The following is a 27,322-nucleotide window of genomic DNA, read 5'->3' on the forward strand; positions in this document are numbered from 1 at the left end:
ATTCCTAAAGTCTTGTTTTAATTTGTGGTAACTTAACCCAGTTTTGAGTGAGCTGCCTGTAAGCATTTATTTTGGTTGTAAATGTCTAACTTTCTTCTGTGAATAATATTTATTTATATTCATTTTAATTTATTTTAGTATATGCAAAACCAGAATATGCCGGGTAATATTGAATTGACTGTGAATATTCTCACTATGGGTTACTGGCCAACCTACGTACCTATGGAAGTCCATCTACCAGCAGAGGTCTGTCTTACGAATAAAACTGTTTTCTATTGTAATGTGAGACTTAGGATGCTTGAACGTTATAGTGTATGTTGGTTATTTTAAATGAGTAGTGATGTGTTGCATTTATGCATACCTCTCAGTTGTCCAGAATTTCGCAAAATGTCCAGGTTTGTGCTTCATATTTTGGACTTTTCCTCTTATAATTTGTAGTTTTCTGGCAAATCATTGAGGAATGAAGTTACTAAATAATGACATGCATTTAATGAGTTTCGGATGTCACATCATCAAAATGCACGCTAATGCAAAATCTGTTATTTATCAACTTGCTAAGTTTTTAAGAGCAGTTTTTAAAATCTGTTTCTGATTTGGGGAGTTTATGCCACCGTTATTGTTGGCTTTTGTCCAGAATTTTCTCACTAAAAGGATGAGAGGCATGCATTTATGTTTATTTTAAAAACGTAGGGTAAGATTTTATCTTTCCAAACCAATCTTCTGCTTTCTTTCTCTTGCTCGATGCAAATGAACAGCCCTTATTCTAGGTTATTTGAAGCCATTATTCGGAGAGTTTGTAGGTTGTCTGTCTAAATCTTTTTCCTTCATACTTGTAAACTGACTTTCTGAGTAACCATTTGAACTGCATTGAGTACTATCATTGTGAATAGGCATCTGAATAGGAAGGAAAATCCATCTGCTTTATATTATGCTTAGTAAGAGTGAATTAGTCATGTGAGTAAGCACTTCTAGAAGCATTAATGTGAGTGGGCAGTCAGTATTAGTCAGTCTGGTCCTTTATTGGTTGTGTTTCTAGTTATCAGTCTTACAGAGCTAAAAGACAGAGAAAGTGGGGTTGATACTACATATTAAAATCATATGTACATATCTGTCTATACACACACACACACACACACACACACACACATATATATATACACACACACACACACACACAATGGATATAAAAAGTGTGCACACCCCTGTTAAAATGCCAGGTTTTTGTGATATAAAAAATGAGACCACAACAAATCATTTCAAAACTTTTCCCACCTTTAATGTGACCTATCACCTGTACAATTCAATTGAAAAACAAACAAATCTGTTAGGGGAAAAAATATAAAAAATAAAAAAACATGCAATAAACTCATTGCATAAGTGTTCACACCCTTAAACTAATACTTTGTTGAAGCACCTTTTGATTTAATTACAGCATTCAGTCTTCTTGGGTACACATCTGCCATCAGTTAAAGAGACTGATTAAAAAAAGTTCAGCTGTCCTAGTAGGATTTTCCTGACATTTACTCAATTGCCTGCTACAGCAAAAGCCATGGTTCACAGAGAGCTTACAAAGCATCAAAGGGATCTCATTGTTGAAAGGTATCAGTCAGGAGAAGGGTACAAAAATAAATTCCACAGCATTGGATATACCATGGAACACAGTGAAGACAGTCATCAAAAGTAGAGAAAATATGGGACAACAGTGATGTTGCACAAAACTGGACGTCCCTCCAAAATTGATGAAAAACAAGACAAAAACTGATCAGGGAGGCTGTCAAGAGACCTACATCAACACTGATGGAGCTGCAGGAATTCTGGCAAGTACTGGTTGTGTACTACATGTGACAACAATCTCCCGTATTCTGCATATGTCTGGACTGTAGGGTAGGGTTACACGATGGAACCCTTTGCTTACACAGAAGAACATCCAGGCCTAGCTAAATTTGCAGAACAGTACACCACGTCTCCCAAAAGCTTGTGGGAAAATGTGTTGTGGTTTGATGAAACCAAGGTTGAACTTTTTGGCCAGAATTCCAAAAGGTACATTTGGCACAAAGACACTTCACATCACCAAAGGAACACCATCCCCACAGTGAAGCATGATCGTAGCAGTATCATGCTTTGGGGTTGCTTTTCTTTAGCTGGAACTGGAGCTTTAGTCAAGGTGGAGTGAATTATGAACAGTTACAAATACCAGTCACTTTTGGCCCAAAACCTTCAGGCGTCTGCTAGAAAGATGAAGAGGAATTTCACCTTTCAACACGACAGTGACCCCAAGCATACATCCAAATCAACAAAAGAATGGCTTCACTAGAAGAAAATTAAAGTTTTGGAATGGCCCAGGCAGAGCCCAGACCTACATTCAATAGAAAATATGAGGGGTGACCTGAAGAGGACTGTACACAAGAAATGCCCTTGCATTCTGACAGATTTGGAGCACTTGTGCAAGGAAGAGTGGGCAAATATTGCCAAGTCACGATGTGCCATGCTGATAGACTCCTGCCCAAGAAGACTGAATGCTGTAATTAAATCAAAAGGTGCTTCAACAAAGTATTAGTTTAAGGGTGTGCACACTTATGCAACCTGCTTAATGTACATTTTTTATTTTTTATATTTTTTCCCCTAACAGATTTGTTTTTTAATTGAATTGTACATGTTATAGGTCGCATTAAAGGTGGGAAAAGTTTTGAAATTATTTTGTGGTCTCATTTTTTTTATATCACAAAATCCACCGTGTGTGTATATGTGTGTGTGTGTGTGTGTGTATCTATCTATATATATATATATATATATATATATATATATATATATATCTATAGGTTTACACTGAAAATGTTGAAACTGCATCGGTCGACCTGCAGTTTTCAAGCAGGCAGAATGTTGAACCTAAATGAATCTACTACACTACAGCAAACGGGTAGTGTAAGTCAAACATTTGGGTTCAACATTGTGCAGGGGGATCTCGGTTCACTGAGGAACTGGGAATTAGCCCTTTTTCTCGCTGTACTGCGATCTCAGATTTGGTATATTTAATGTGCAGGGGGTGTGGGGGGCTGCCCCATGCAGAATTGTAAAATTAACGTACCATTGACTGTACAGCTTAACAGTATGTTAATGTGCTTAGCAGGAGGTGAGTGACGTCACCTCCTGCTATGTCGAATACATCGAACCATGGTTGTTGATGTATTAATTTTTGTTTTGGTTTACTTTTTGACATTCTGAATTCCACATTTCGGGTCAACATTCTAAAGCATCCACCAAAGTGGATTCGAAATGCCAGAAGTAAATCATACACACACACACACACACACACACACACACACACACACGTATATTTGTATATACACACACATTTTTTTGTTTTCCACAGTGATGCATCAGAAGTTTGAGTAATAGTCATGGTTTGCAGTCCTTTTTAATAATGTTAGATTATTTAATTTTGATAATTTAAATTCCACTTTTTTGTTAATTAGATATTTGTGCATGATATGACTACTCATAGGTTGGCTGGGAAATGTGTTTATAGGTTGGCTGGGAAATAAACATCTTTATTAAATCATAACTTACTCTGTGACATAGATACATCGGTATTTATAGAAAACAAACCATAATTATAGTTTCATTATTTTCATGCTGTGTACATATGTTTACTTTTTACAGTCATTATTCACTTCAGTATTACATCAGTTCAATTCCTGCATTCTCAAATGCCTCCTCTTCCTCATGAATATTATTCTGTTTGTATTGTGCTCACACATTCAGTTTTGTTCTTTGCAGTTTGCTTCTCATTTCTAAACATACCTCTATTTCTTGTATCCCCTTTATAATAATCAGTGCTTTGGTTGCAGTTGGTTTAGATGTTGATTTCTATTTTCTAGTATTAAACTTAGAAACTGTCGTTGCAGTATCTGGACAATTCAAATCATGTGTCCCAGCTCAAAAGAATAACTTCCTTACATACAATAATTTGCTTTCCCAAAGTACTCTGTAGTAAGTTTTTAAAATTTGTCAACTCATTACATTCCCAAAAATCAAGTTTCCAATTACTTTGCTGTTTCCTATCATAATTCCAACATTTGCTGTGTTCATGAGGAAGAATTGTCTGATGTCTAAAGTAGAAAAATGGCAATGCAAACACTTCAAGCAAAAATCCTAAACCTCCTGGACTATGTTGCATACTTGAGTCATACAGATGTCCTCACATTGTTCCCAAGTGTTTCCAGTTTTTTTCTAAACTGCTTTAATTCATTAGTTATCACACAGTATTTTACATTTCCTGTTAATTATCCATTTTAACAGCATTTTCAGTTCTAAACTCAAATAAAAACTCTCTGCTGTTCTTTCCCTTAGCACTCCCCTTTCCCTTTATTCTGATATTAATCCCTGGTAGGGAATGCAGTCTGTTAACATGCGGTCCAGATTTCTGCTTGGCCTCATCCCACTATATTCTTCCCGCTGTAGTTATTTGCTCCCAATGTCTTAGTTTCTTTGCTAATTTTCTGCAGTAAATTTCAGCCCCCCTTGCCTATTTTATATGACCCAACTTGTAGTGGTATCTAATGGCAAAATCTCCTTTCTCCATTCCTGTGTTGACTTAGTTCTTAGAATATTTTCTGCTACTGTAACAACATAGTATCTTGTGTGTTTCTTGACTTCCTAAAGATTTGCATCCATTCCGTAAATTCCTCTTTTTAGCAGTTAAGTAGAAAAGTGTTAGTGTTTCATATATACTTCATTATCCTGCATGTTTATCATACTGACCACTGCTGCAGTAGCCTTAGCTATATATGGGTTATATCCTGCTATAGATGTAACAGCCAACCAGATTCCAATCCTTTAATCAGCTCGAGCTGAGCTGAAGAGAGGTTTGCTCACCAAGCCCTTCAGGACTTTCCTGCCACTGAGGAGCACTACCCTCACAGACTTTTGAGGATTGACAGTTGGCTAATGCTGTTCTATTGTGTGCGTGTGTGTGTGTGTGTGTGTGTGTGCGCATATTTATATATATATATATATATATATATATATATATATATATATATATATATATATATATATATATATATATATATATATATATATATATATATTTTTTTTTTTTTTTTAAGCTAGAGGAAAAAATTGTTTTTGTAGACTGCCATGTGACTTTTAGTAACTTTTATTCAGGGGCATTGCTTTTTACATTTGTGGAAAAAGTTGTTAAACCATTTTTTCTTGGTAAAGGTTGTGTTTTACTTTTAGGGGATGTGGTATTTTACTTTTAGGGGATGTGGTAAGTGTTTAAAGTGTTTTTCACTGTGTTTTTTGTGGTGAAGTGTACCTTATTAATACTTGCCTGTTTTACCAACTCCTGCTGCCAGGCTTCCCAGGGAATTAGGCATCATTTTTGGTATCGTGGAACAACCTACTGATTGATTCTTCTTCCAGCCACACAGAAAAAAAAATAATTGGCAAGCAGTGTTTGCCACTATATCAGGCTACTAAGTGCCTCAGCAGCAGATTGGCGACTCTGTTGTGACCATTTCTGGTTCCTCATACCATTTATCTTTTTCCTTGTCTCTATCTGGTGTAGTCCCTAGAGCTACCATGGACCAAGGGTTAGACACACCCTCTACATCTGTTTGAGTGCCCTTGACAGCAAGGGAGACCCACTGTTGTCAGTCCTGGAAGAAGTAGTGAGTTCCTCATTGTCTTGCCAGCCTGGGGAGCTGTCTCTGTTACTTTGGAGAGGAGGGATTTATTGAGATTAGCTCAAGGTTTAGTTCAGGCTCCTGACTCTTCAAGTTCTTCTGTTTCAGGTAGCAAAAAAAAGAATTGTTTCTTTTTCTGAAGAGGTTCACCATTTTGAACTACAATAATTGATTGTAAAGAGGTTGTTTCTATTTTTTTTTCCTATTCAGATGTCTTATTGTCCCTTTGAAGGATTTTCTTTTTCTTAAACAATTTACTGAGTGAATCTATTGTTTTATTGGGAACAAAATTTTCCACTATTCCAGTAAGAAATGTTATGATATACTGCAAGTGGGATTTCCTGAACCTACACCAGTTCCTCCTGATCTTCTTCATAAGGATCACTGCTGCAGTTGCCCGTTACATGGGTTATATCATGCTAAAGACAAAACAACTGGCCAGTTTGCAAAGCTTTTAAGGCACCTTCTAAGTGCCCAGAACCACTAGTCAGCCAAAGTTGAGTTGAGTAAAAGTCGGGTTTGGGCACCAAGCCCTTCAAGAGATTTTCTGTTGTGGAAAAGAGGGTGCCTCTAGAGTGTTTAGAGGATTGATGGTGGATTAATGTTGTTTTGTTGTTGGACAGATAATATGCTCATTGTTCCCACTGACTCAGTGGCATTTTGGGTTATCTGCCAGAGTATCCCAGTACAGGCCAGCTATTAAAAGCTAAGACTCCCTTCCCTCTGTCATCCTGTGACAGCTGATTGGCTGAGCATATCCTGAGAGGAAAGCCTTCACTTGTCATAGGAAGTGAATGCCAAGTCTTTCTGCCATCCAAAGAAGAAAGCTATCTGACCCCTAACAGGATCCAGTGCTGATTTTCCCAATTTGGGGATACTTCCTCTTTTTATTATTAGATTCTTTATTTGTTTAAAACATATATATCTTGCTGTTTTATTTCTGCCAGTGTTTACAGCAATTCCTGAAAATATTTGCTTGTAGCATTGTTTATTTGCCTTCTATCGTTGACATATGCTTGTTTTTATTGTTCCTAGATTCATAGGTAAGTACTAGGCTAGCTGCCTTTCCTAGTGATTTTAAGCCTAGCCGGTTTCCCATTTTTTGCTTGAAATAACCTATCCCAGTTGATTATAGATCAGCTTTACCTAAGGTGTGCTTGAAAATGGACTTGGGTAAAGTTAATTTTATATGGAAGGGGATTCTGATCCATAGTGGTATTCTCTGCAAAATATACCTGTTCCTCCAAACCATTCTTTTGATGTTGCAGAAGAGGTTTAAATCCGTAGACTGAGTATCAGTAATAGGTCTGCCTTGTATGCCAGACACAGGTCACCTCTTTGCATTCTGTAGGATACTGAGTATAGTGGCAGGGCTTTGATTAAGTCCATGTGTGACATGTTGTTTAGGCCTTGTAATCCTTTTAGTAAGTTATCTCTGTGGGCATTTCAGTTGAATGTGTCTGGACAGATACATGCCAAAGGGGGAATTTTATTCAGTGATTGGCCTAATGAAGGCTGAGTAAATCGGGGGGGTCAGCTTTTAGGGGGTATTGTCAATGTGTTAGTTCCCTAGGGTAGATGACTTTCCAAAGGAAACAGTAATGCATTTTTTGGCATTTAGTTTCAGACCTTGATTTTGACATCAGTTATTTTTGAGACAAACGTTCCTGCAGGCTAAGTTATTTGGGGAGTCAGTAACTGTTTCCTGCTCCTTCATCTGCAAACTTAGTCAGACAGAACCCTTTATTATTGGCTTTTACTTCAGAAAAGTAGATGCCAAACAGGAGCAGTCCCAGCACAGAACCCTTGGGGACTCCACTGGTGACTGGCCTCTTTGTGGAGGTAATTTATCCTATTTTGATTATCTGTGCCCTATCTGCAAGCCCGTTGGCAATACATTGGGTGACATAGGGGGTTATTCCCAGTTTATTAAGCTTTTTTACTATGCTTGAGTGGGGAATTGTGTCAAAAGCTTTGCCAGGTCAGGTCATGCAATGTGTAGTGATGTTCATCGTGTTTCACTGTTGCAGTCAATACTGTTGGGTTATCCTTCTGGCAGGCTACCCGCAGTCAGCCTGAATTCCAAAGTCCTGGTCCGGCGTCGGTTGCTGTCGCCTCTTCCCTGATGTCAGTGTGCCAGGGGTATAAAAGATGCAGCCGACGCCATTTTCTTCAGTCTTTCTTGTCGCACGGTGCCCGAAGCAAAAGCATTTCGCAAGTGCCGGTCGGCCGACTCCCGAGATTTTCAAATCCGAATTTCAGAACCGAAGTCTTCATTAAAGCTAAGTACCCCGTTGGGGAAACTTTTTTCTTGCTCCAGACCGATGTCAGTAAAAGTTAACAATTGTATTTCTTGTGGGAAGCAAATACCTCATAAGGATTTCCACTCTTACTGTATTCCTTGCCTAGGCCCTGACCACGACGTTGCTAGGTGCCGGTTTTGTGCTAGATTTAACCAACGCACTATTATGCTTTGGTTCGATTTTGCATTTCATTACTTTGGCCGAAGGTTTAATTATATAATGCCATCAGAACAGCCGATGACCGTAGTTTACAAAAAACGCAAGGACAAGGAAAAGGATATTCATCCGAGGTCCAAAACCGATGATGAGGCATCCGTTAGGCCAGTCGCTGGTTGTCAGTGAGGAGCTTTCTCAGCCCCTGGCGCCCGCTACCTCAGAGCCACAGGCCGCTTCCGACTCCCACATGGAGCCGACTGGGCCTCTGGATACTCAAGGTATTGGACACTCGGAAATCATTCCCTCAGATGGGTCCGGAGCCGCTGAGCAGGCATCGGCTGCTGAGGGTGTCTTCAGACCTACACAGTTATATATTAAGCCATCTTCAGCTTCAAAGACTAAAGCAGCTCTAAAGACAAAGAAACAAGTACAGCATTCTCCTACTCAGACTTCCATGCCTAAAAAACAGATGCTTAAAATGGCCGAAGACCTAATTACTTTGATCAGGGGTTCCCATCCCCCTCCTGATGAGGCCTAGGCAAGAGAGAATATGATTCTTCTGATCAGGTTTCTATTTCCTCTGATTTCTCTTCTGAACAGGATTATTCTATTCCTCCCTATGAGGATTCTGATGCTGAAGTATCCATTCCTTCAGCCTCTCCTCCTGAGGATTATTCTTTTGGAGAAACCCTGCATACTATGAGGGAGCATTTCCACTGGGAGAGCCAAGATTACTCAGAGTCTAAGAAAAAGCTCAGAGACTTTCTGCTACTTCCTCAGCACAGACCCCTTGCTATTCCACCTGCTCTAGATATGGTAGATGATGTATTTTCAGAGTCCGGCCTGTTCCCTGACTCTTTACCCCCTGCACCTGCTAAGCCAGACCGATACTACAGGGTCCCAGATTCTCATAAATTCCTATATAAAAACCCTGCTGCAGACCCAGAAACTGTATCTCAGGGTCCCAAAGGGGTCAAAGCTTCCACTGCAAAAAACCCTGTTCCCTCTGATAGGGACTCTAGGGCACTGGACAGATGGGGGAAAAAAAGTTTACACTTCTGCTACCTTGGCTGTAAGGGCTTTAAATTGTCAGTTTCATATGCTTAAATATCAGCAATACTTAATGTCACTGCTTAAACAGAAAATGTTGCCAAATTCTGAATGTTCAGAGAACAAGTAAATGCAGGATTTATTGCATGTAGCTGAACAAGTGGGAAAGCATACTTTGCAATGTGGTTATGATTCACTGGAGGCCTCTTGCATGGCCGCTGTTACAGGTTCTGTTATTAGAAGGCATGCTTGGTTAAAGGAACAGAATCTGCCTGATCATGTTAAAGCAAAATTATTAGATGCTCCATTACAGCATGATACTTTGGTGCTAAAGCAGAAGAGGTGTTGAAGAAAATGGAGGATAAAGCGAAATCCATGCAGACAGTTAAGGATTTCTTACAGGTACAGCCACCCAGATTTAGCAGGAACTGGCCTTCAAAATATTGGTCCTTTCCAGTGTCAGACAGGCCACAGAGAGGCAGATACAGAAGTCTCAGAGGCAGATCTCAGCCCCAAGGCTGTTACAGGCCTAAACAATGGGGTGTTCCTACCTCCAAAAGCAGAGAAGACAAATCACAACCTTACAGGAAACAGTCCCAATGACTTTCCTTTACCAGATCCAAGTACTTTTCATGTGAGAGTGTTCAATCTCGCCGTTTGTTCTTACACACAGGTTCGGAGCCGATCCTCGGCTCCGAGTCGGCCGCATAGCAAAGCTCTGCATCTTAGAGAAGCTCGAGACCAGGCTATATCCCACAATCCTCCCTGCCATTACTCAGATCTAGTTTGCCGCTGCAATGGATCACATCGATAAGACAGCTCGGACCAGAGAAAACTTGTTATTGCAGATAAGATAGTTATTGTTTTGTTTAAAAGTTCTTATAGTTCTTCTAGTTATTGAGAATTTAGTTTCTGATCTTACTATAGTGTGTGTGTGTGTGTGTGTGTGTGTGTGTGTGTAGTGTAAGTTCTGTCATTGTTTTTTTTTATAGGTTTCCCTTTGGGGCCTACCTTTCTATAACCTATAGCTATATATATATACTTTTCCCCTCTTAATTATAGCTAGTGTTTAAATTTTCTTTTTTACAGTAAAAGTGTTTTTGCTGATTATGTCTGAAAAAGCCAAGTCTGGTTTTAAAAGGTGTCAGTGTGGGCAGAAAATGTCCATCACTGACATCCACACTTCCTGCGTCTACTGTCTTGGCCCTCTCCACTTGCAAGAGGATTGCTCTATATGCCATTCCTTCAGTGGTAGGGTCATGACAGATAGACGCAGGAAACTTATAGACAGGGGACTTCTTAAGCCTGCTTTCCAGGAGGCTTTGGACAAGTCTGACCAGGCTTCTAAGTCCTCGAAGGGGTCAAAGATGTCGGAGCCCATGTCATCGGCTCCGAGTTCATCTTCTAAAGTTCGTCACGGTTCCACAGACTTCGGGGCGTCGAACGTTTATCTTTCACTGAGCCCCGGGTCTTGGAACCGGTGTCGGAGCTACCGCCACCTTCCATTCTTCGGTCGGTGCCATCTTCGGCCCCTTCGACCCGATCTTCCAGACCGTTATCCGATACTGATGTGGATCATGTCATGCAGAAACTTATGGAGAACACGGCCCTTTCCAAGTTGATTGCAGTTTCCTCCCAATTGGTGTTGAAACTAGATGGCCTCCCCTTATCTCCAACAGGTCCTCCTTCGAGACCCATCCAGTCTTCGGAGCCGGAAGAGGATGAGCCGATGATAGTGGAGCCCTCGGTGCCGAAACCGTCCATTGCACGATCGACACCATTGACCTCGACTCCTTCGGAACCTATAGGTGAGTCGCGGAGTCGACGATCTCTCCTTGGTTTCGGGACCGAGAGTCGTACCGACCTTTCGGTACCGACTCTCCCTCTCGGGGCCTTGGCGCAGATTGGCTCGGCTCCGTCCTTGGGGTCGAGACCCATGGGCCCCGTGTCTGGGATTCTTCCATGTTCTTCGGAACCGGGGGAGTCCTCGACCCGAGGTTCAGGGGTTTTTGACCTTATGAGGAAGGTTTTGTCTACACAGACAACCACTTCATCGGAGGCGTCTTCTCCCTCCCCTAAGGAGCCGCTCTCTGTTTCTGTTCCCACGACACATCCAAAGCGTGGGGCACCATTGTCTCAGCCACCCCCAGAGGGTGCCCCCTGTTCCTCGGAGGCCTCACCGGAATCCCCCTCCCATGAGGTTCCGAGGAAAAGATTGTGCAAGAGGAGGCACTTAGATTCCCCGCAGGAATCTCTAACTTCTGACACTGACTTGGATGAGTCAGAGGGGTCCCCAAAATCCCCCTCCGAGGATGTCTCATTTGCGGACATCTTGGAGATTTTAAAACAGAGGGGTGAATGGCAGTCCCTAGCCCCCACTGAGGACGAGTCGGTGTTGCTGAAGGCTTTTGGTGCTCAACCTTCTACCTCCTGGGTTACTCCGCCCTTCGATGAATTAATGGATTTGATTGCTCGAAGGGCGTGGGAGACACTGGACACAATGGAACCGGTCCCTCGAAAACCAAGCAAATTTATTACCGCTCCCCAGGACAAGACTTATCTCACCAAAGCAGTCCCGGTTGACGCTATGGTGGTGGCTGCAGCCACTAAAAAGGAGATGTCTGAGTCTTTCTCTTCTGTTCATCCTCCTAATAAGGATTCTAGGACTATGGACAGATACGGGAAGCGCATTTTTAGTTCAGCGACTTTTTCCATGCGTTCGCAAAACTATCTGACACATTTTACACGTCTACAGAGGGATCTCATCAAGGAGCTGAGAGATACCCTCCAGGGTAACACAGATGCTGCTGTTTCAGATAAGGTAACAGCACAGCTTAACACCCTTACCTCCATAGTGAACTCGTCCATGAGGCTCATCTCGTATGCGGCTGAAGGGTCGAGTAGAGCCGCAGCTTCAGTGATTGCTCTACGAAGACAATCCTGGATGCAGCTGTGCTCATTTGCGGAAGCCTTCAAGTCTTCCTTTGCCAATGCCCCCTTTGATGGTACCACTCTTTTTGGGCCCAAAGTGAAAGAGACACGAACACCGTGTGAGCAAGAAGGAAAGACTCTGTCTGCTGTCTGAGTCCGTTTTTCCGTTCCATCTAGACCGTACCCCAAAGGGCAACGAGGCGGAAAAATGTGGTTCCGTAAAACTCAGGGATCTTTCCAGGCCACACAGAGTGACCCCCCCCCAGAGGCAGAGGGGGGGGCAGACATGGAAGATGTCGCCCCGGTGGCAGATGGGGTCCGCACAACCAAGGCGACAGGGATCCTATCCCTGGTAAGCCTTTCCAGCACTCCTGAATGGGGGCCCGACTGTCCTGCTCTGGAGGCAGTCGGGTCGCTGGCTTTATACCCACAGGCCTGGCTAACTCTCACCTCAGACTCCTGGGTAAAAAGCATTGTAACCAGAGGATACAAAATCCCCTTTATGTCAACTCCACCCCAACAAAGAAGGTTTCCAGATGTGCCACCCGCTCATGAGGCCCAGCAGCAATAGAAATTTCAAAGCTGCTCAAAAAGAGTCATTCAGCCAGTCCCGGACCAAAAAGGATCCGGAACTTACTCAAGGTTCTTTTTAGTTCCAAAAATGACAGGGGACTGGAGACCCATTTTGGATCTCAGCAATCTCAATACCTTCGTGAAGAAGGAAAAGTTCCGGATGGTCACGCTTCAATCGATCCTTCCATTTTTGCAGGAGGACGACTGGATGTGCTCGATAGATCTCAAGGACGCGTACTACCACATCAAGATGGCCAGACCATCCAGAGATCACCTGCGCTTCCGGCTGGGAGACAGTCATTTTCAATTTCGAGCCCTGCCCTTTGGGCTCACCTCAGCCCCCAGGGTATTCACCAAATGCATGGCAGTGGTAGCGTCTCACTTGAGATGTCTAGGATTCCGGGTGTTTCCCTATCTGGACGACTGGCTCCTCACCGCCACCACCGAGCGTCGCCTCATACAAGCCAGAGACTATACAGTCGACCTTTGTTCCCACCTAGGGATTTCCATAAACTTCGAAAAATCTGCCTTACTGCCCTCACAGCGTATTTCATTCATTGGAGCAGACCTAGATATGCGCTTAACACTGGTAAAGCTCCCTCAAGTAAGGGTTTCATCCCTCAAGGAACAGGTTCTTCTTCTACTGCAAAGCAGGAAAGCCCCGGCCAAACTGGTGTTGAAGGTTTTGGGACTCATGGCAGCGTCCCTGATTGCAGTTCCTATGGGGAGATTGCACATGAGGCTCCTCCAATGGCTGCTGTTCACGCAGTGGTCGTTCCAGCAGTTACCCCTAACGCACGAGATTCTGATAACAGATTCTTGCAAGCGAGACCTCTCATGGTGGGTGTTCAGTCAGGATCTCACTATGGGTCGTCCATTTGTTCTACCGAATCCGACGGCCACGATAACCAAGGACGCTTCTCTGATAGGGTGGGGGGGACTTTTTCAGGGCAGAACAGTCCAAGGGGAATGGTCCAACATGGAGTACAACCTGCACATAAATGTTCTGGAAATGAGGGCGGTGTTCTTGGCGTTGCAACACTTTCAAACCCTCCTACCTCTAGGAACAGTAGCAGTTCAGACAGACAACATGTCTGTAGTCTGGTACATAAACAAACAAGGGGGAACCAGATCTTACCCATTATGCAGAGAGGCCATGAGAATTTGGCAATGGGCAGAGTCCACAGGTCGCTTTCTCATAGCAACGCACATCCCGGGTCATCCAACGTCATTGCGGACAGGTTGAGCAGAGCCATCCTGTTACCTCACGAGTGGTCCCTCAAACTACAGGTGGCGGAAAGAATTTTCCGCAAATGGGGCCAGCCTTGCTGCGATCTATTCGCCTCCCCGATGAATACCAAATGCAGAAGCTATTTTGCCCTTCTACCCTCCAGGGATGTCCCCAGGGACGCACTGATACACGATTGGCCCCCAGGTCTCCTATATGCATTTCCACCTACCCCCTTGATTCCCAAATTTCTTCAGAAAGCCATGAACCTGGAAAGGACAATTATACTCATAGCCCTATTCTGGCCTCGACAGATATGGTTCCCCTTTCTTCGAGCCCATCAAACAGAGGAACCGTGGATCCTGGACCCAGTACCAGATCTACTGACACATTCGTCGGGAGTTCCTCACCTGTCTCTTCTATCCCTCAATCTAGCAGCTTGGCTGCTCCACTTCCCCACTTAGCCAGGTCTGATCTACTTTCTCCGGCAGTTCAACGCATTTTGGTTGCCTCTCATAAGGCTTCCACTACAAAACTCTACAGGAGTAAATGGAAACGCTTTGTGTACTGGGCATCTAGCCAACACTTGGACCCCCTGGTAGCTCCTTTACATAAAGTTCTAGAATTTCTATCCATCCTTTTCCATGAAGGAGCCTCTACTTCCACACTAAGAGTACAGTTGGCGGCCATATCCAACTTCCATGTTGGTGAGGACGGTTCTTCTTTTATGTCCCACAGGCTTTGTAAGGCTTTTATGAAAGGTTCCTTCCATCTTCGACCGCCCGTCAGAGACCCTTTATTCCCATGGAATTTAAATTTGTTATTGTCACAACTAATGTTGCCACCCTTCGAACCAGCCTCTTCTTGCCTCCTGAAGTTTTTGTTGTGGAAGACTCTTTTTCTTGTAGCGGTTACTTCAGCTCGGAGAGTGTCAGAGCTGCAAGCGCTATCAGTTAAACCACCTTACTTAATTTTCCACCCAGATAGAGTTTCCTTACGAACAAACCCGTCTTTCCTTCCTAAGGTATGTTCTGTCATAAATATTAATCAGTCCATTGAACTCCCTACTTTCTTCAAAAACCATACCAGCAAGTTGGAATATATGCTGCACAAGTTAGATGTCCACAGACAGCTAAGATTTTATTTGGACAGGACTAAGGATTACAGAAAAACAGATCAACTTTTTGTTGCATTTGCAGACAATAAAAAGGGCATGGCAGTTACAAAACGTACACTTTCTAAATGGCTTACTGATTGTATGGCTTTTGTGTATTCTAATTCGAATCAGGCCTTGCCCACCAAACCTAAGGGCCATTCTACTAGATCCATTTCCACTTCCTTGGCTCATGCAGCTCGCCTGCCTTTGGACACGATTTGTGCAGCAGCCACGTGGTCTAAACCACATACTTTCATCGCTCATTATAGAGTTGACAAAGCCTCCAAAGACAGGACATCTTTTGGTCCCACTGTGCTCAGGAACATTCTTCCATGAGTCACTCAGGGTGACGGAGCTAGGGACGCTACCCGTGTGTAAGAACAAACGGCGAGATTGAACACTCTCACATAAAGAAGATGTCCTTCATGGATGCATCTGCAGTCATAACAAGTGGGTTGTCCTGTCGTCAGGCAGCCCTGCAGTCGGCCGGATTCCAAAGTCCGGGTCCGGCTTCGGCTGATGTCGCACTCCACCCGACGTCATCTCTGTTGGTCTTCGGGTATAAAAGCATCAGCCGACGCCATTTTCCCCAGTCTTTCTTGCGCGTGGCGCCAAGCAGAAGCTGTTCGCAAGTGCCGGTCGGTCGGATCCAGAGATTACTTCTACCGAATACTACTTCAAGACTTCTAAAGCTAAGTACCCGTTGGGGACTCTTTCTTGCCTCAGCCGATGTCAGAAAAAGTTAACAATTGTTTAACCTGTGGGAAACAAATACCTCATAAAGATTTCCACTCTTACTGTCTGCCTTGTTTAGGCCCAGCCCACGACGTAGCAGCCTGTTCGCCTGTGCCTCTTTCAACCGACGAACGCTTAGGCGCCGGTCGGAGTTTGCAGAACAGTTTTTCGGTACTGATTTTGCGTACATTATGCCGCCGGATCCTCCGACTACCCAATCTTCCAAAACGCAAAGATAAAGACCGACACTCGCGGTCCGCGGTTTCGGCCGAAACCACGGCAAAGCAAATCATGAGTGTCTCGGTTTCGCCGAAACCGAGAAAACTGCTCAAAGTACATCTGAACCTATTCTTACAACTGAGGCCCCTGCTACAATTCTTGAATCGACCTCAGAAATTTTACCCACTACGGTGGTTGACTTATCAGACACCATCCCTTGGATGTCTCTACCCCAGCACGTGGTGCTGCTAGGCCTCCAGCAGCCATGTCCATTAAGGCCTTCGCCAGGGCTAAAGCAGCCAAGACTACTAAATCAGTGCCTGTTAAACCCCCTCTTCCAGGCCCTCTTCTAGTTCTCAAATGCTTTCTTTGGCAGAAGATTTAATTTCTTTAATTAGCGGATCTCAATCTCACCCAGACAGCGCCTCTCAGCCCCAGAGAAGAGACCTAGTGCAGAGCCCCCTGAGCCAGTGACTTCTGATGATTCTGCTGATGAATCAGACATAACTGACCAGCCTGAGGCTCCCTTCTCCAATTTTGAAGATTCTGATGCTGAAGAATCCATTCCAGCTGCTTCCCCACCAGAAGAATTCTCCTTTGGGGAAACCTTGCATGCCATGCGAGAACAGTTCCAATGGCAGCAACAGGATTTTTCAGACTCCAGAAAAGACTTAGGACCTTTCTGCACCTCCCACAGCACAGGCCCTTAGCTATACCTCCTGTTCTCTCTGTGGTGGATGATGCTTTCAATGATGTTTGCTCCGCTCCAGATTCTTTACCCCAGCCCCTGCCAAACCAGACAGATTTTACAGGGTGCCAGATACTCATCACCACCTTTACAAGGCCCCACTTGCAGACCCAGAAACTATATCCCAGGGTCCCAAGGCAGTAGCCGCGACCACAGCTAAAAACCCTATTCCTTCTGAAAGGGAAGCAAGGTCACTAGACAGATGGGGTAAAAGGTCTACACTTCAGCTACTCTCTCAGCTAGAGCTTTAAACTGTCAGTTTCACATGATACAATACCAAGAGTTTATGCTTGATCAGTTAACTAAAACCTAACTACTGATGAATCTCTTGATAAGAAATATGTATTAGAGATGGTAAATAACATACAACAGGTTAGCAACCATTCCTTAAAATGTGGCTATGATGCACTGGAGGCTTCATTTAGATCAGCCATGACAGGCACAGTGATAAGAAGGCATGCATGGCTAAAGGAACAAGCTTTACCGGATCATGTTAAAGCTAAGTTGCTAGATGCTCCTATGGACAAGACAAGTTTGTTTGGTACACCTGCCCAGCAGGTTATGAAGAAAATGGAAGAAAAGGCAAAATCTGTTCAAACTGTTAAAGATTTCTTGCAGGTTCAACCCCAAGGTTTAGCAGGAACTGGCCTGCCAAAATTGGTCCTTTCCTGACTCCACAAAATTTCAAAGGGGCAGGAATAGACGTTCCAGAGGCAGAAACCAATCCAGAGGAGGTGCCTACAGAGGACGACAGTGGCAAGGTAACAACAGAGGCACAGACACAGCCACTGCCACTACATCAGCACAACCACAGTGACTTAATCCTAAATCCGCCTACCAGGGAACAAATAGCAGCTCCTCTAGGCGGAAAGTTAACCTTATTTTCAAAGAACTGGCACTACATAACAAAAGACAAGTGGATTTTACAAACCATAGATCAAGGTTACCGGTTTCACTTCCACACTTTACCAGTCAAAGAGGAATGCCAAATCTACCTCCAAATCAAAAACAGAGGCTCTACGCCAGATAATGGAGTTAGCAAACATGAGAGCTGTGGAAAGAGTGCCAACAGCAGAACAAGGAAAGGGTTCTACTCCAGACTATTCCTAGTTCCAAGAAAGGAAAAAGTTGGAGACCAATTCTCGACCTGTCCACCTTAAATACATACATCATTGTCCCAAAATTCAAAATGCTGACCCTACAGCAACTTCTTCCCATGCTGGGCAAGGAGTCTTGGCTGGTAACTCTAGATCTCAAGGAGGCATACCTGCACGTCCCCATTCGACCAATCTGCAGAAGATACCTCAGATTTCTTGCAGGATCAGAGCACTATCAATTCTCAGCATTGCCCTTTGGCTTATCTACTGCCCAGAGTATTCACAAAATGCCTGGCATCAGTAATCGCCCATTGCAGACTACAGGGAATTCAAATTTACCCATACCTGGACGACTGCCTGCTACAAGGGGACAACAAAAGCAAGCTGACAACAGATTTACAAAGGGTCATTTACTTGCTACAAGGACTGGGATACACAGTCAATTTACAAAAGTCAAGGCTGATACCATCCCAAACAAGGACATTCTTGGGCTGAATTGGACACAGTACAACAAATGGCATTCCTGACTACAGAAAAACAAAAGAACTTCCTCTTTACTTCTTGGCACTAACAAAACTGAACAAGTTAACAGCAAGAAAATTTCTACAGGCCTTGGGCTTCATGGCATCATGCATAATCTTGGTCCCATTTGCCAGACTACATATGAGGAAACTACAGTGGTACCTAAAGAATTTATGGTCCCAACACAGACACAGTCTAGAAACAGAAATCCCACTAATTCCATGCTTAAAACAGGAGTTCCTATGGTGGGCTCAGGCATGCCAGTCAAACCCAGGCCTGCCCTTCCGCAGATGTCAACCAAGCCAGACCATCACAACAGACGCTTCAGACCTAGGATGGGGGGCCCACATGCTAGACAAATGCGTGCAAGGATTGTGGACACAGGATCAACTTCACCTGCACATCAATCTAAAAGAAATGCTGGCAGTAAAACTGGCAATCCAAAAGTTCAAACCATTCCTCAAAGAGGGCCAGTTGATGATAAGGACAGACAACACCACAGCCATGTGGTACATCAACAAACAGGGAGGCACTCATTCATACCCCCTATGCAGAATGACCTTGGAGCTGTGGACCCTGGCACTCAGCTACAACATTCAGTTACAGGCAATATTTGTACCGGGAAAGACAATACTCTAGCAGACATACTAAGCAGAACCACTCGGATGCCCACGAATGGAAGCTGCACCGGACATCTTCAAGACCATCTCAAAGAAATGGGGAATGCCACAGATAGACCTATTCGCATCACCTCTCAATCACCAGCTCGAAAAATTCTGCACAAGGACATTCCACCCACTAGCATGGAAAGTGGACTCACTCTCCTTCAACTGGAAAGGCCTAACAGCATATGCATTCCCACCTCTTCCTTTGATACACAAGGTACTACTAAAAATCAAGGAAGAACGTCCAAGGATAATCCTGATAGCCCCAAACTGGCCAAGACAACACTGGTACCCACTACTGAAGAGGATGTCTCGGAACAACATGTGGCCAATACGCCTGATGCCTTTGATGTTAACTCAGAACAACTACAGCATCATACATCCAAACCTAAAAACGCTGCAACTGACAGCATGGAACATCACATAGCAGCAGCTAATCCAGAACTTTCCCAAAGAGTTAAAGACATTATTCTTGAAGCACGCAGACCTTCAACAAGAAAGAACTATGCTGGAAAATGGAAAAGGTTTGTCATTTGGAGTACCGAAAGAGGAAAAGATGTGTCAAACATAGATATGCCTAACATTCTGGAGTATCTGGCGAACTTCTTCATTCAGGCCTGTCCTACTCCTCCATCAAGATACATGCATCAGCTATTTCAGCAGAATACAGCTTTGATCCACCTGTTTTTTCACCCTTTGCTCAGGCAGTTCCTCAGAGGAATCAAGAATGTAAAACCTCCAAGGAAACCACCATTACCAGCTTGGGACTTAAACTTTGTGCTAGAAAAGTTGACACTAGCACCCTTTGAACCAGCAGCAACAGCAGACCTACAACACCTGTCATGGAAAACTGCTTTCCTACTGGCAATTACTTCAGCAAGGAGGGTTTCAGAACTACAGGCCTTAATGGCAGTGCAACCCTTTCTAATCTTCCACCAAGATAGAGTGTCCTTGAGGACTAATCCTACATTTATGCCCAAGGTGGTATCCAGAGTATCTTTAAACCAGGCAATCCACCTACCTACCTTCTTTCCCAACCCACAAAACAGAGGGGAAAGAATACTGCATACCTTGGATGTACATAGACAGCTACGCTACTACTTGGACAGAACAAAAAATAGCAGAAAGACTGACCAACTTTTTGTAGGATATGCAACAGGAAGGGAAGGAAAAGCTATTTCCAAACAGACAATCTCCAAATGGATAGGAAATTGCATACGATACTGTTACTCCTTCCATGGAAAACCAATTCCACAGAACATAAGACCTCATTCTACAAGGGCAACAGCCACTACCACAGCCTTCTTACGAGGAGTGGCAACCAAAGACATTATTGAGGCGGCTACTTGGACCTCCGTGCATACATTTGCCAAGCATTATAATTTGCCTCTTTATTCCAGATCCCGAGCAGGGTTTGCCACTGCTGTACTGCAAGGGATCCTAAACACACCATAATCTACCTTTATCCTCCTCCCCTAGTTGGCTATGGTATTCTACCCACTTGTTATGACTGCAGATGCATCCATGAAGGACATAGTACAGTTTTGTACCTACCATAAATGTAGATGTCCGAACTGGATAGCATCTGCAGTCAGGATTACCCTCCCTCCTTCCCCTCTGTGGTACTCCTAGGGTGTTTACCCTCCTAATAGCTAGCTGTCGGGGGGGAGTCTTTTATGGTGTATTTGTTTGTATATATGTACATATATGCTTATTGTTGTGTTTACCTCTATCTATTTGGAAACATTGGCATCTATCCAAATTTTACCCTGCAAGAGGGCTACTGGCATCTGGGGCAAGAAACACTGAGGAAAATGGCGTCGGCTGATGCTTTTATACCCGAAGACCAACAGAGATGACGTCGGGTGGAGTGCGACATCAGCCGAAGCCGGACCCGGACTTTGGAATCCGGCCGACTGCAGGGCTGCCTGACGACAGGACAACCCACTTGTTATGACTGCAGATGCTATCCAGTTCGGACATCTACATTTATGGTAGGTACAAAACTGTACTTTATGTTCTTACCATAACGTTCCATGTGGAGTGTTCATCTCGCCTTTGTTCTTACATTCCCCCCCTTCCTTCCCTCACGTGTTTGGAAGAACGAGTAGGACTAGAGTCTGGTCCACATGTCTTTACCTCTTCCAGGTACCTCATGGGGTATATTTCGTTACCCTTTAGTTAATTTATCAGTGAGATAGTGTCTCTGAATTTTTGTGGCGGTACGTAGCCTTAGCACCTCAGGTTTGTGGTTGGTCTGGTTTGCTTGCAAACTAGATCTGAGTAATGGCAGGGAGGATTGTGGGGTATAGCCTGGTCTCGAGCTTCTCTAAGATGCAGAGCTTTGCTATGTGGCCGACTCGGAGCCGAGGATCGGCTCCGAACCCGTGTGTAAGAACAAAGGCGAGATGAACACTCCACATGGAACGTTATGGTAAGAACATAACTTCTTTTTTTGGCAGCCCCCCTAGGGGGAAAACTAGCACTTTTTTCACCAAATTGGCAAATGATTACCCAAGACAAATGGGTCTTGAACATAGTGTCCCAAAGCTACAGGTTCCATTTTCACACCCTTCCAAGGGCAAAAGGTATGCCAGACCTGCCACACAATCAATAGGCAGAGGCACAAAAGCAAATTACAGCCCTCATGGACATGAGGGCCATTCAACAAGTACCACAACAAGAGCAGGGGCAAGGATTTTACTCCAGACTTTTCTTAGTGCCCAGAATGGACAAAACCTGGAGACCAGTACTGGACCTGTCTATACAAAACACATTTCTGGAGGTTCCAGAATTCAAGATGTTGACTCTACAGCAGCTGCTGCCCATGCTGGGCAAGAAGGCTTGGCTCGTAACTTTGGACCTAAAAGAGGCATACCTGCATGTCCCAATCAGACAGTCTTGCAGACGATACCTCAGATTCATAGCTGGCTCAATGCACTACCAATTCTCTGCACTGCCCTTTGGCTTATCTACTGCGCCCAGGGTTTTCACAAAATGCCTGGCACCTGTAATTGCATTTTGCAGACAAAGAGGAATTCAAATATATCTCTACTTGGACGACTGCCTTATTCGAGCAGAGAACAAAGACATTCTTCTAAAGCATCTGGCGTTTGTAAAAAAATTTGCCTAGGGTACACAGGAAATGAAAAGAAATCAAAACTAGTACCCTCTCAAGAGAGAATATTCCTGAGTGCAAGCTTAAATACAACTGCCCAGATGGCTTATCTCACACCAGACAAACAAAGGCAACTGACTTCTTACTTCAAAAAGTTGGCAACAAAGACCCAGTTATCTGCAAGGAAAATCATGCAGGCCTTGGTCTTCATGGCATCCTGCATTCTACTTATTCCATATGCCAGACTGCATATAAGGAAACTACAATGGTATCTAAAAAGTGTTTGGACTCAGCATTGCCACAGCCTGGAGACAGTAATTACCCTCATTCCCTGCCTGCAAAAGGAGTTTCGATGGTGGGCACAGACCTGTCACCACAACAAGGGTCTGCCATTCACTTTACCCACAGCCAGACAGACACTGACAATGGATGCATCAGATTATGCCTGGGAGGCCCATATGGCAGGAAAATGTATTCGGGGCACATGGCCTGCAAGCCAGATGCATCTTCACATCAATCAAAAAGAGATGCTAGCTGTTCAGAATGCCCTGACAGCTTTCAAGGATCTACTCCATCCAGGACAGCTACTGATAAAGACAGACAATACTACGGTCATGTGGTACATAAACAAGCAAGGAGGCACACATTCCTACCCCCTCTGCAGACAAGCAATGAAATTATGGGACACAGCATTGGCTTATCAAGTTCACCTGCAAGCACAATTCCTGCCAGGAAAAACAAATACTCTGGCAGACGAACTAGGCAGAAACCTCATGGATCCCCACGAGTGGAAACTGGATCCACAAGTCTTCAGCATGATAACAAGGAAATGGGGATGCCCAGACATAGATCTATTTGCCTCCCATCACAACTGTCAGTTACAGAGATTTTGCACAAGGATTTATCACAATCAAGCATGGAAAGTGGATGCCCTATCCTTCAGCTGGAAAAATCTAACAGTATATGCCTTTCCTCCACTGCCTCTCCTTCCCAGGGTACTCCTAAAGGTCAGACGAGAAGCCAAAAATGATACTGATTGCACCAGACTGGCCACGCCAGCATTGGTACCCAATCCTAAAGAGCTTGTCTCAAGGTCCAGCATGGATATTGCCTCAAACCTCTCACTTGCTGACCCAACAACACAATCAGATCCTGCACAGCCAACTCAGGACTTTAAATCTGGCAGCATGGCGGATAATGTAGCCATTCAGAACACTCCTCTTTCAAACGCTGTTATGGATGTTATCTTGGAGGCCAGGAGGCCCAGTACCAGAAAATCTTATGCAGAAAAATGTAAGAGATTCTGTGCTTGGAATCAGGAATGAGGCATTGACACATATGTACCAAATATCCCTCAGATTTTACAATACCTAACTGAGATGTTGGACAAAGGCCTTTCCTTTTCATCAATTATGATTCATGCCTCTGCCATTTCAGCCCATTACAATACGGAAACACCTATCTTTTCTCATCCTTCAATAAGGCAGTACCTCAGAGGGGCCAAAAAACATCAGGCCTCCAAGGAGAGCACCAATTCTGGCATGGGACCTCAATTATGTCTTGGAAAAACTCTCACTGCCTCCTTTTGAGCCAGCCTCAACAGCTGATATAAAATTCTTATCCTGGAAAACAGCTCTGCTCCTAGCAATAACCTCTGCAAGACGAGTCTCGGAGTTACAAGCAGTCATGGCTGTGGAACCTTTTATCATTTTTCATTCAGACAGGGTTTCTCTGAGGACAAACCCAACATTTATGCCTAAGGTGGTGTCCAGTGTGGCCCTCAACCAAACCATTCACTTGCCTACTTTTATCCAAACCCACAGAACAAGGGTGAGAAAAGTCTGCATTCTTTGGACATACACAGGCAGCTACGCTTCTACTTGGACAGAAAGACTGAGCAGCTTTTAGTGTCATATGCTGCAGGATCACAAGGAAAGGCTATCTCAAAACAGACTATTTCTAAATGGATAGGCCATTGCTTCTGTTTCTGCTATTCTCAGCATGGAAAATCAGTGCCTAAGGGCATTAGGCCTCATTCTACCAGAGCAGCAGCCTTCCTCAGAGGAGTACTAGCCAAAGACATCTTAGAGGCTGCAACTTGGAGTTCAGTGCACACTTTTACAAAGCACTACCACTTACCACCTTGGATCCCGGAAACTACCGTCCCATCAGTCTGACAAGCCTTATCTGCAAGGCCATGGAGCGTATTATCATGGAACTTATAAACAAAGACATTGGCAACCTTCAAACACTGGACCCCACCCAGTTTGGGTTTGTGAAGGGCCGATCTTGTCTCCTGAACCTGATTGACTTCTTTGAGTCAGTCTCCAGAGCCATGGACAAGGGTAAGGTGGTCCACACGGCCTATCTAGACCTTGCCAAGGCCTTTGACACCATCCCCCACTCTGGAATCATAGATAAACTTACTAAGTTGGGCATTAATCCCTATGTCACCCAATGAGTTGCTAAATGGCTTACTGATAGAACCCACACTGTAAAAGTAGCCGACTCCAAATCCAGCTCCAGACAAGTGACAAGTGGAGTACCTCAAGGTTCAGTCCTGGGGCCGCTCTTGTTTGGCATCTACTTCTCTGAAGTACAGGTCAACACTAAGGGACTCTGGCTAACAAAGTTTGCAGATGACTGCAAACTGGGAGCCATTATTGAATCCCCAAATGATGTGGATACTCTACAAAAGGGCCTTACAGAAACAGATGCTTGGTGCCAGAGCCATGGGCTCAAGCTCAATGCCAAGAAATGTATTGTTATCCCCTTTGGGAAAAAACATGTATCCATGAATTACCATATAGGTGGCAGTACACTAAACACAGAAAGTGTGATAAGAGACTTAGGGACACAGGTGGACAGGGGTCTCACCTTCGATAACCACATCGCCCCAACAGTCAGAAAATCCTTCTATGTGACACACCTCATCACGAAGGGCTTTTCATCCAGAAAAAAGGAGGTCATTGTCCCACTGTACTCATCCCTCATTAGATCCATTATAGAATACAATGCCCCATTTGGTATGTACCTCTCAAGACATCTGCAACAACTGGAAAGGCCTCAGAAATACCTCACTAAAAGAATCACAGGCCTAAAGCAGATGCCCTACGCTGACCGCCTTAAAAAACTCCAGCTATATTCTGTCGCATATCGTCTACTCAGAGGCAATCTCTGCTTAACATACAAGGCCATGTCAAACCCAGAGCTGTTGGACATGCTACACTTAAAGAAATCCCAATCCCTCAGAGCTACACGCTCCAGGGATCTAAACCTTGTCATCACAATAAACAAAACATGCTGGAGGGATAGGTTCCTGACCCAAAGACTCCCCAGACTCTGGAATAGATTGCCCATACATGTCAAGCAGAGTGCCTCTTTGGACCTCTTCAAGAGGAACCTTGACGATTGGATGGGAGAAAGGAAATTCACCCCAGGGATCACGTCAGTCGCCCTGCTAGACAGGGGTCCAGGAAAGTAAATAATGTGGGAAGAAATAGCCAGGGAATTGTTATGGCTAGGCTTGTATAGGCCCTAGGGCTGATAGCCTAGTACCAACCTATGAACCTCTTTACTCTAAATCCAGAGCAGGCTTTGCCACTGCAGTTCTGCAAGGCCTCATAGCCTCTCCTAATCCTGTTTAGCCCAGCCACCCATCCTCAACATTGGGATTCAACCCAAGAGTAATGACTGCAAAGAAACACGATGAACATAGTACAGTTGTGTACCTACCATAAATGTAGATGTTCGAGTGTATTCACTGTTGCAGTCCAGGTTACTCTCCCACCATCCCCCTTTCTTTTGCTAGGGTTTATCTGTACTTCTCTATTCTATACAACCTATGTGGTGTATTTGCTTGTAGATGAAGGCAGTGTTTCTTTACTGCATGTATGTTTATTGGCATAATATATTTAGCCTACCCTTTTGGGGGCGCCTGACATCTGGGGCAAGAAAAACTGAAGAAAATTGCGTTGGCTGCATCTTTTATACCCCTGGTGCACTGACGTCAGGGAAGAGGTGACAGCAACCGACGCCGGACCAGGACTTTGGAATTCAGGCCGACTGCGGGAAGCCTGCCAGCAGGATAACCCAAGAGTAATGACTGCAACAGTGAATATACTCGCACATCTACATTTCTGGTAGGTACACAACTGTACTTTTTGCCTTCCTCCATTGCTTTTGTGACCTTTTTGAAAAAATCCACCAGGTTGAGTAAGCATGGACTGTCCTTGACAAGTCCAAAACTGAGCCAGGTCCAGGGTTTGGAGGTTCACTGTGTCCTGATTTATTGAGTCCATGAGGGTAAGACTTATGGGATCAGTAATTGCCTGATTCTGTGGAAGGTCTTTCCTTATGCAGGAGAATGACAGTAGCTTCTCTCCATTCGCTTGGTACAAGACCTGTATGGAGACTGAGATTGAGCAGTGTTGTTAGCGGTGTGTCTAAGTCATGCTTCTTGCTATTTAACGTGCATCCAGGGATATTGTCAGGACCCATTGATGCAGTAATTGTAGGTTTTGCTAGCACTTTTAGGACTTGGTCTTGTATGATAGCTGGAGGTAAGTCAGTTTCAGGTACATCTTGAAAGATTGGCGAAGGGGGAGAGGGGTAAAGTTAGAGCTAAATGTATTGGTCAGCATGTTAGTTTCATCTTCAGCCTTAGTGTAGGTAATGCTGTTCTCAGCTCATTGTTGCGTTGTGCTTTTGAGGTTACAACATAGATGAAAAATGCCTTGTGTTGGTTTTTGGCTTGGTTAGCTATTTTAGCCTGAAACTTGGCTTTGGTGGATTTTATTAAGCTACTAACTTGATACAGATGCATCTGTGCAGCTGTTTGTATGCTGGTATAGTGTGATGGAGTACACTTCTGCTTATTCAGTGGTGTTAACTGGGTTTGTTGGAGTTTGAAGCTTGACCATGTATTACTTAGGAGTACATAGTTTGTCTTAAAGAAATTTCTAAAGGTACCTTGGGTGCAAGGGCTCTCTGGTTTCAGTTTTATTTCAAAAGAGTCTTGATTTATGGTCAGACCTAATAAGTGATGAAGATATGCAAGGGATGGTTTAAGATGCTCCCATATTAGTAAGGATAGGTTCCCCCTAGTGAGTATTCTAATTGTTTAGGGCAT

General features: G+C 44.0%; 1 protein-coding gene across 1 annotated transcript in view; it reads left to right on the forward strand.

Annotated features, from left to right (window-relative positions):
• The window catches only part of CUL4B (cullin 4B), a 3,236,793-nt gene that overhangs the window by 2,324,164 nt on the left and 885,307 nt on the right, over positions 1-27,322 (forward strand). Inside the window, exon 15 of the mRNA XM_044057336.1 lies at positions 139-246. Coding sequence (XP_043913271.1) covers positions 139-246 — 108 coding nt within the window. The remainder of the gene's footprint in view (positions 1-138; positions 247-27,322) is intronic.

This window comes from Protopterus annectens, chromosome 15.part0 (assembly GCF_019279795.1).
Source record: "Protopterus annectens isolate FY-2018-M chromosome 15.part0, PAN1.0, whole genome shotgun sequence".
Classification (NCBI taxonomy): domain Eukaryota; kingdom Metazoa; phylum Chordata; order Ceratodontiformes; family Protopteridae; genus Protopterus; species Protopterus annectens.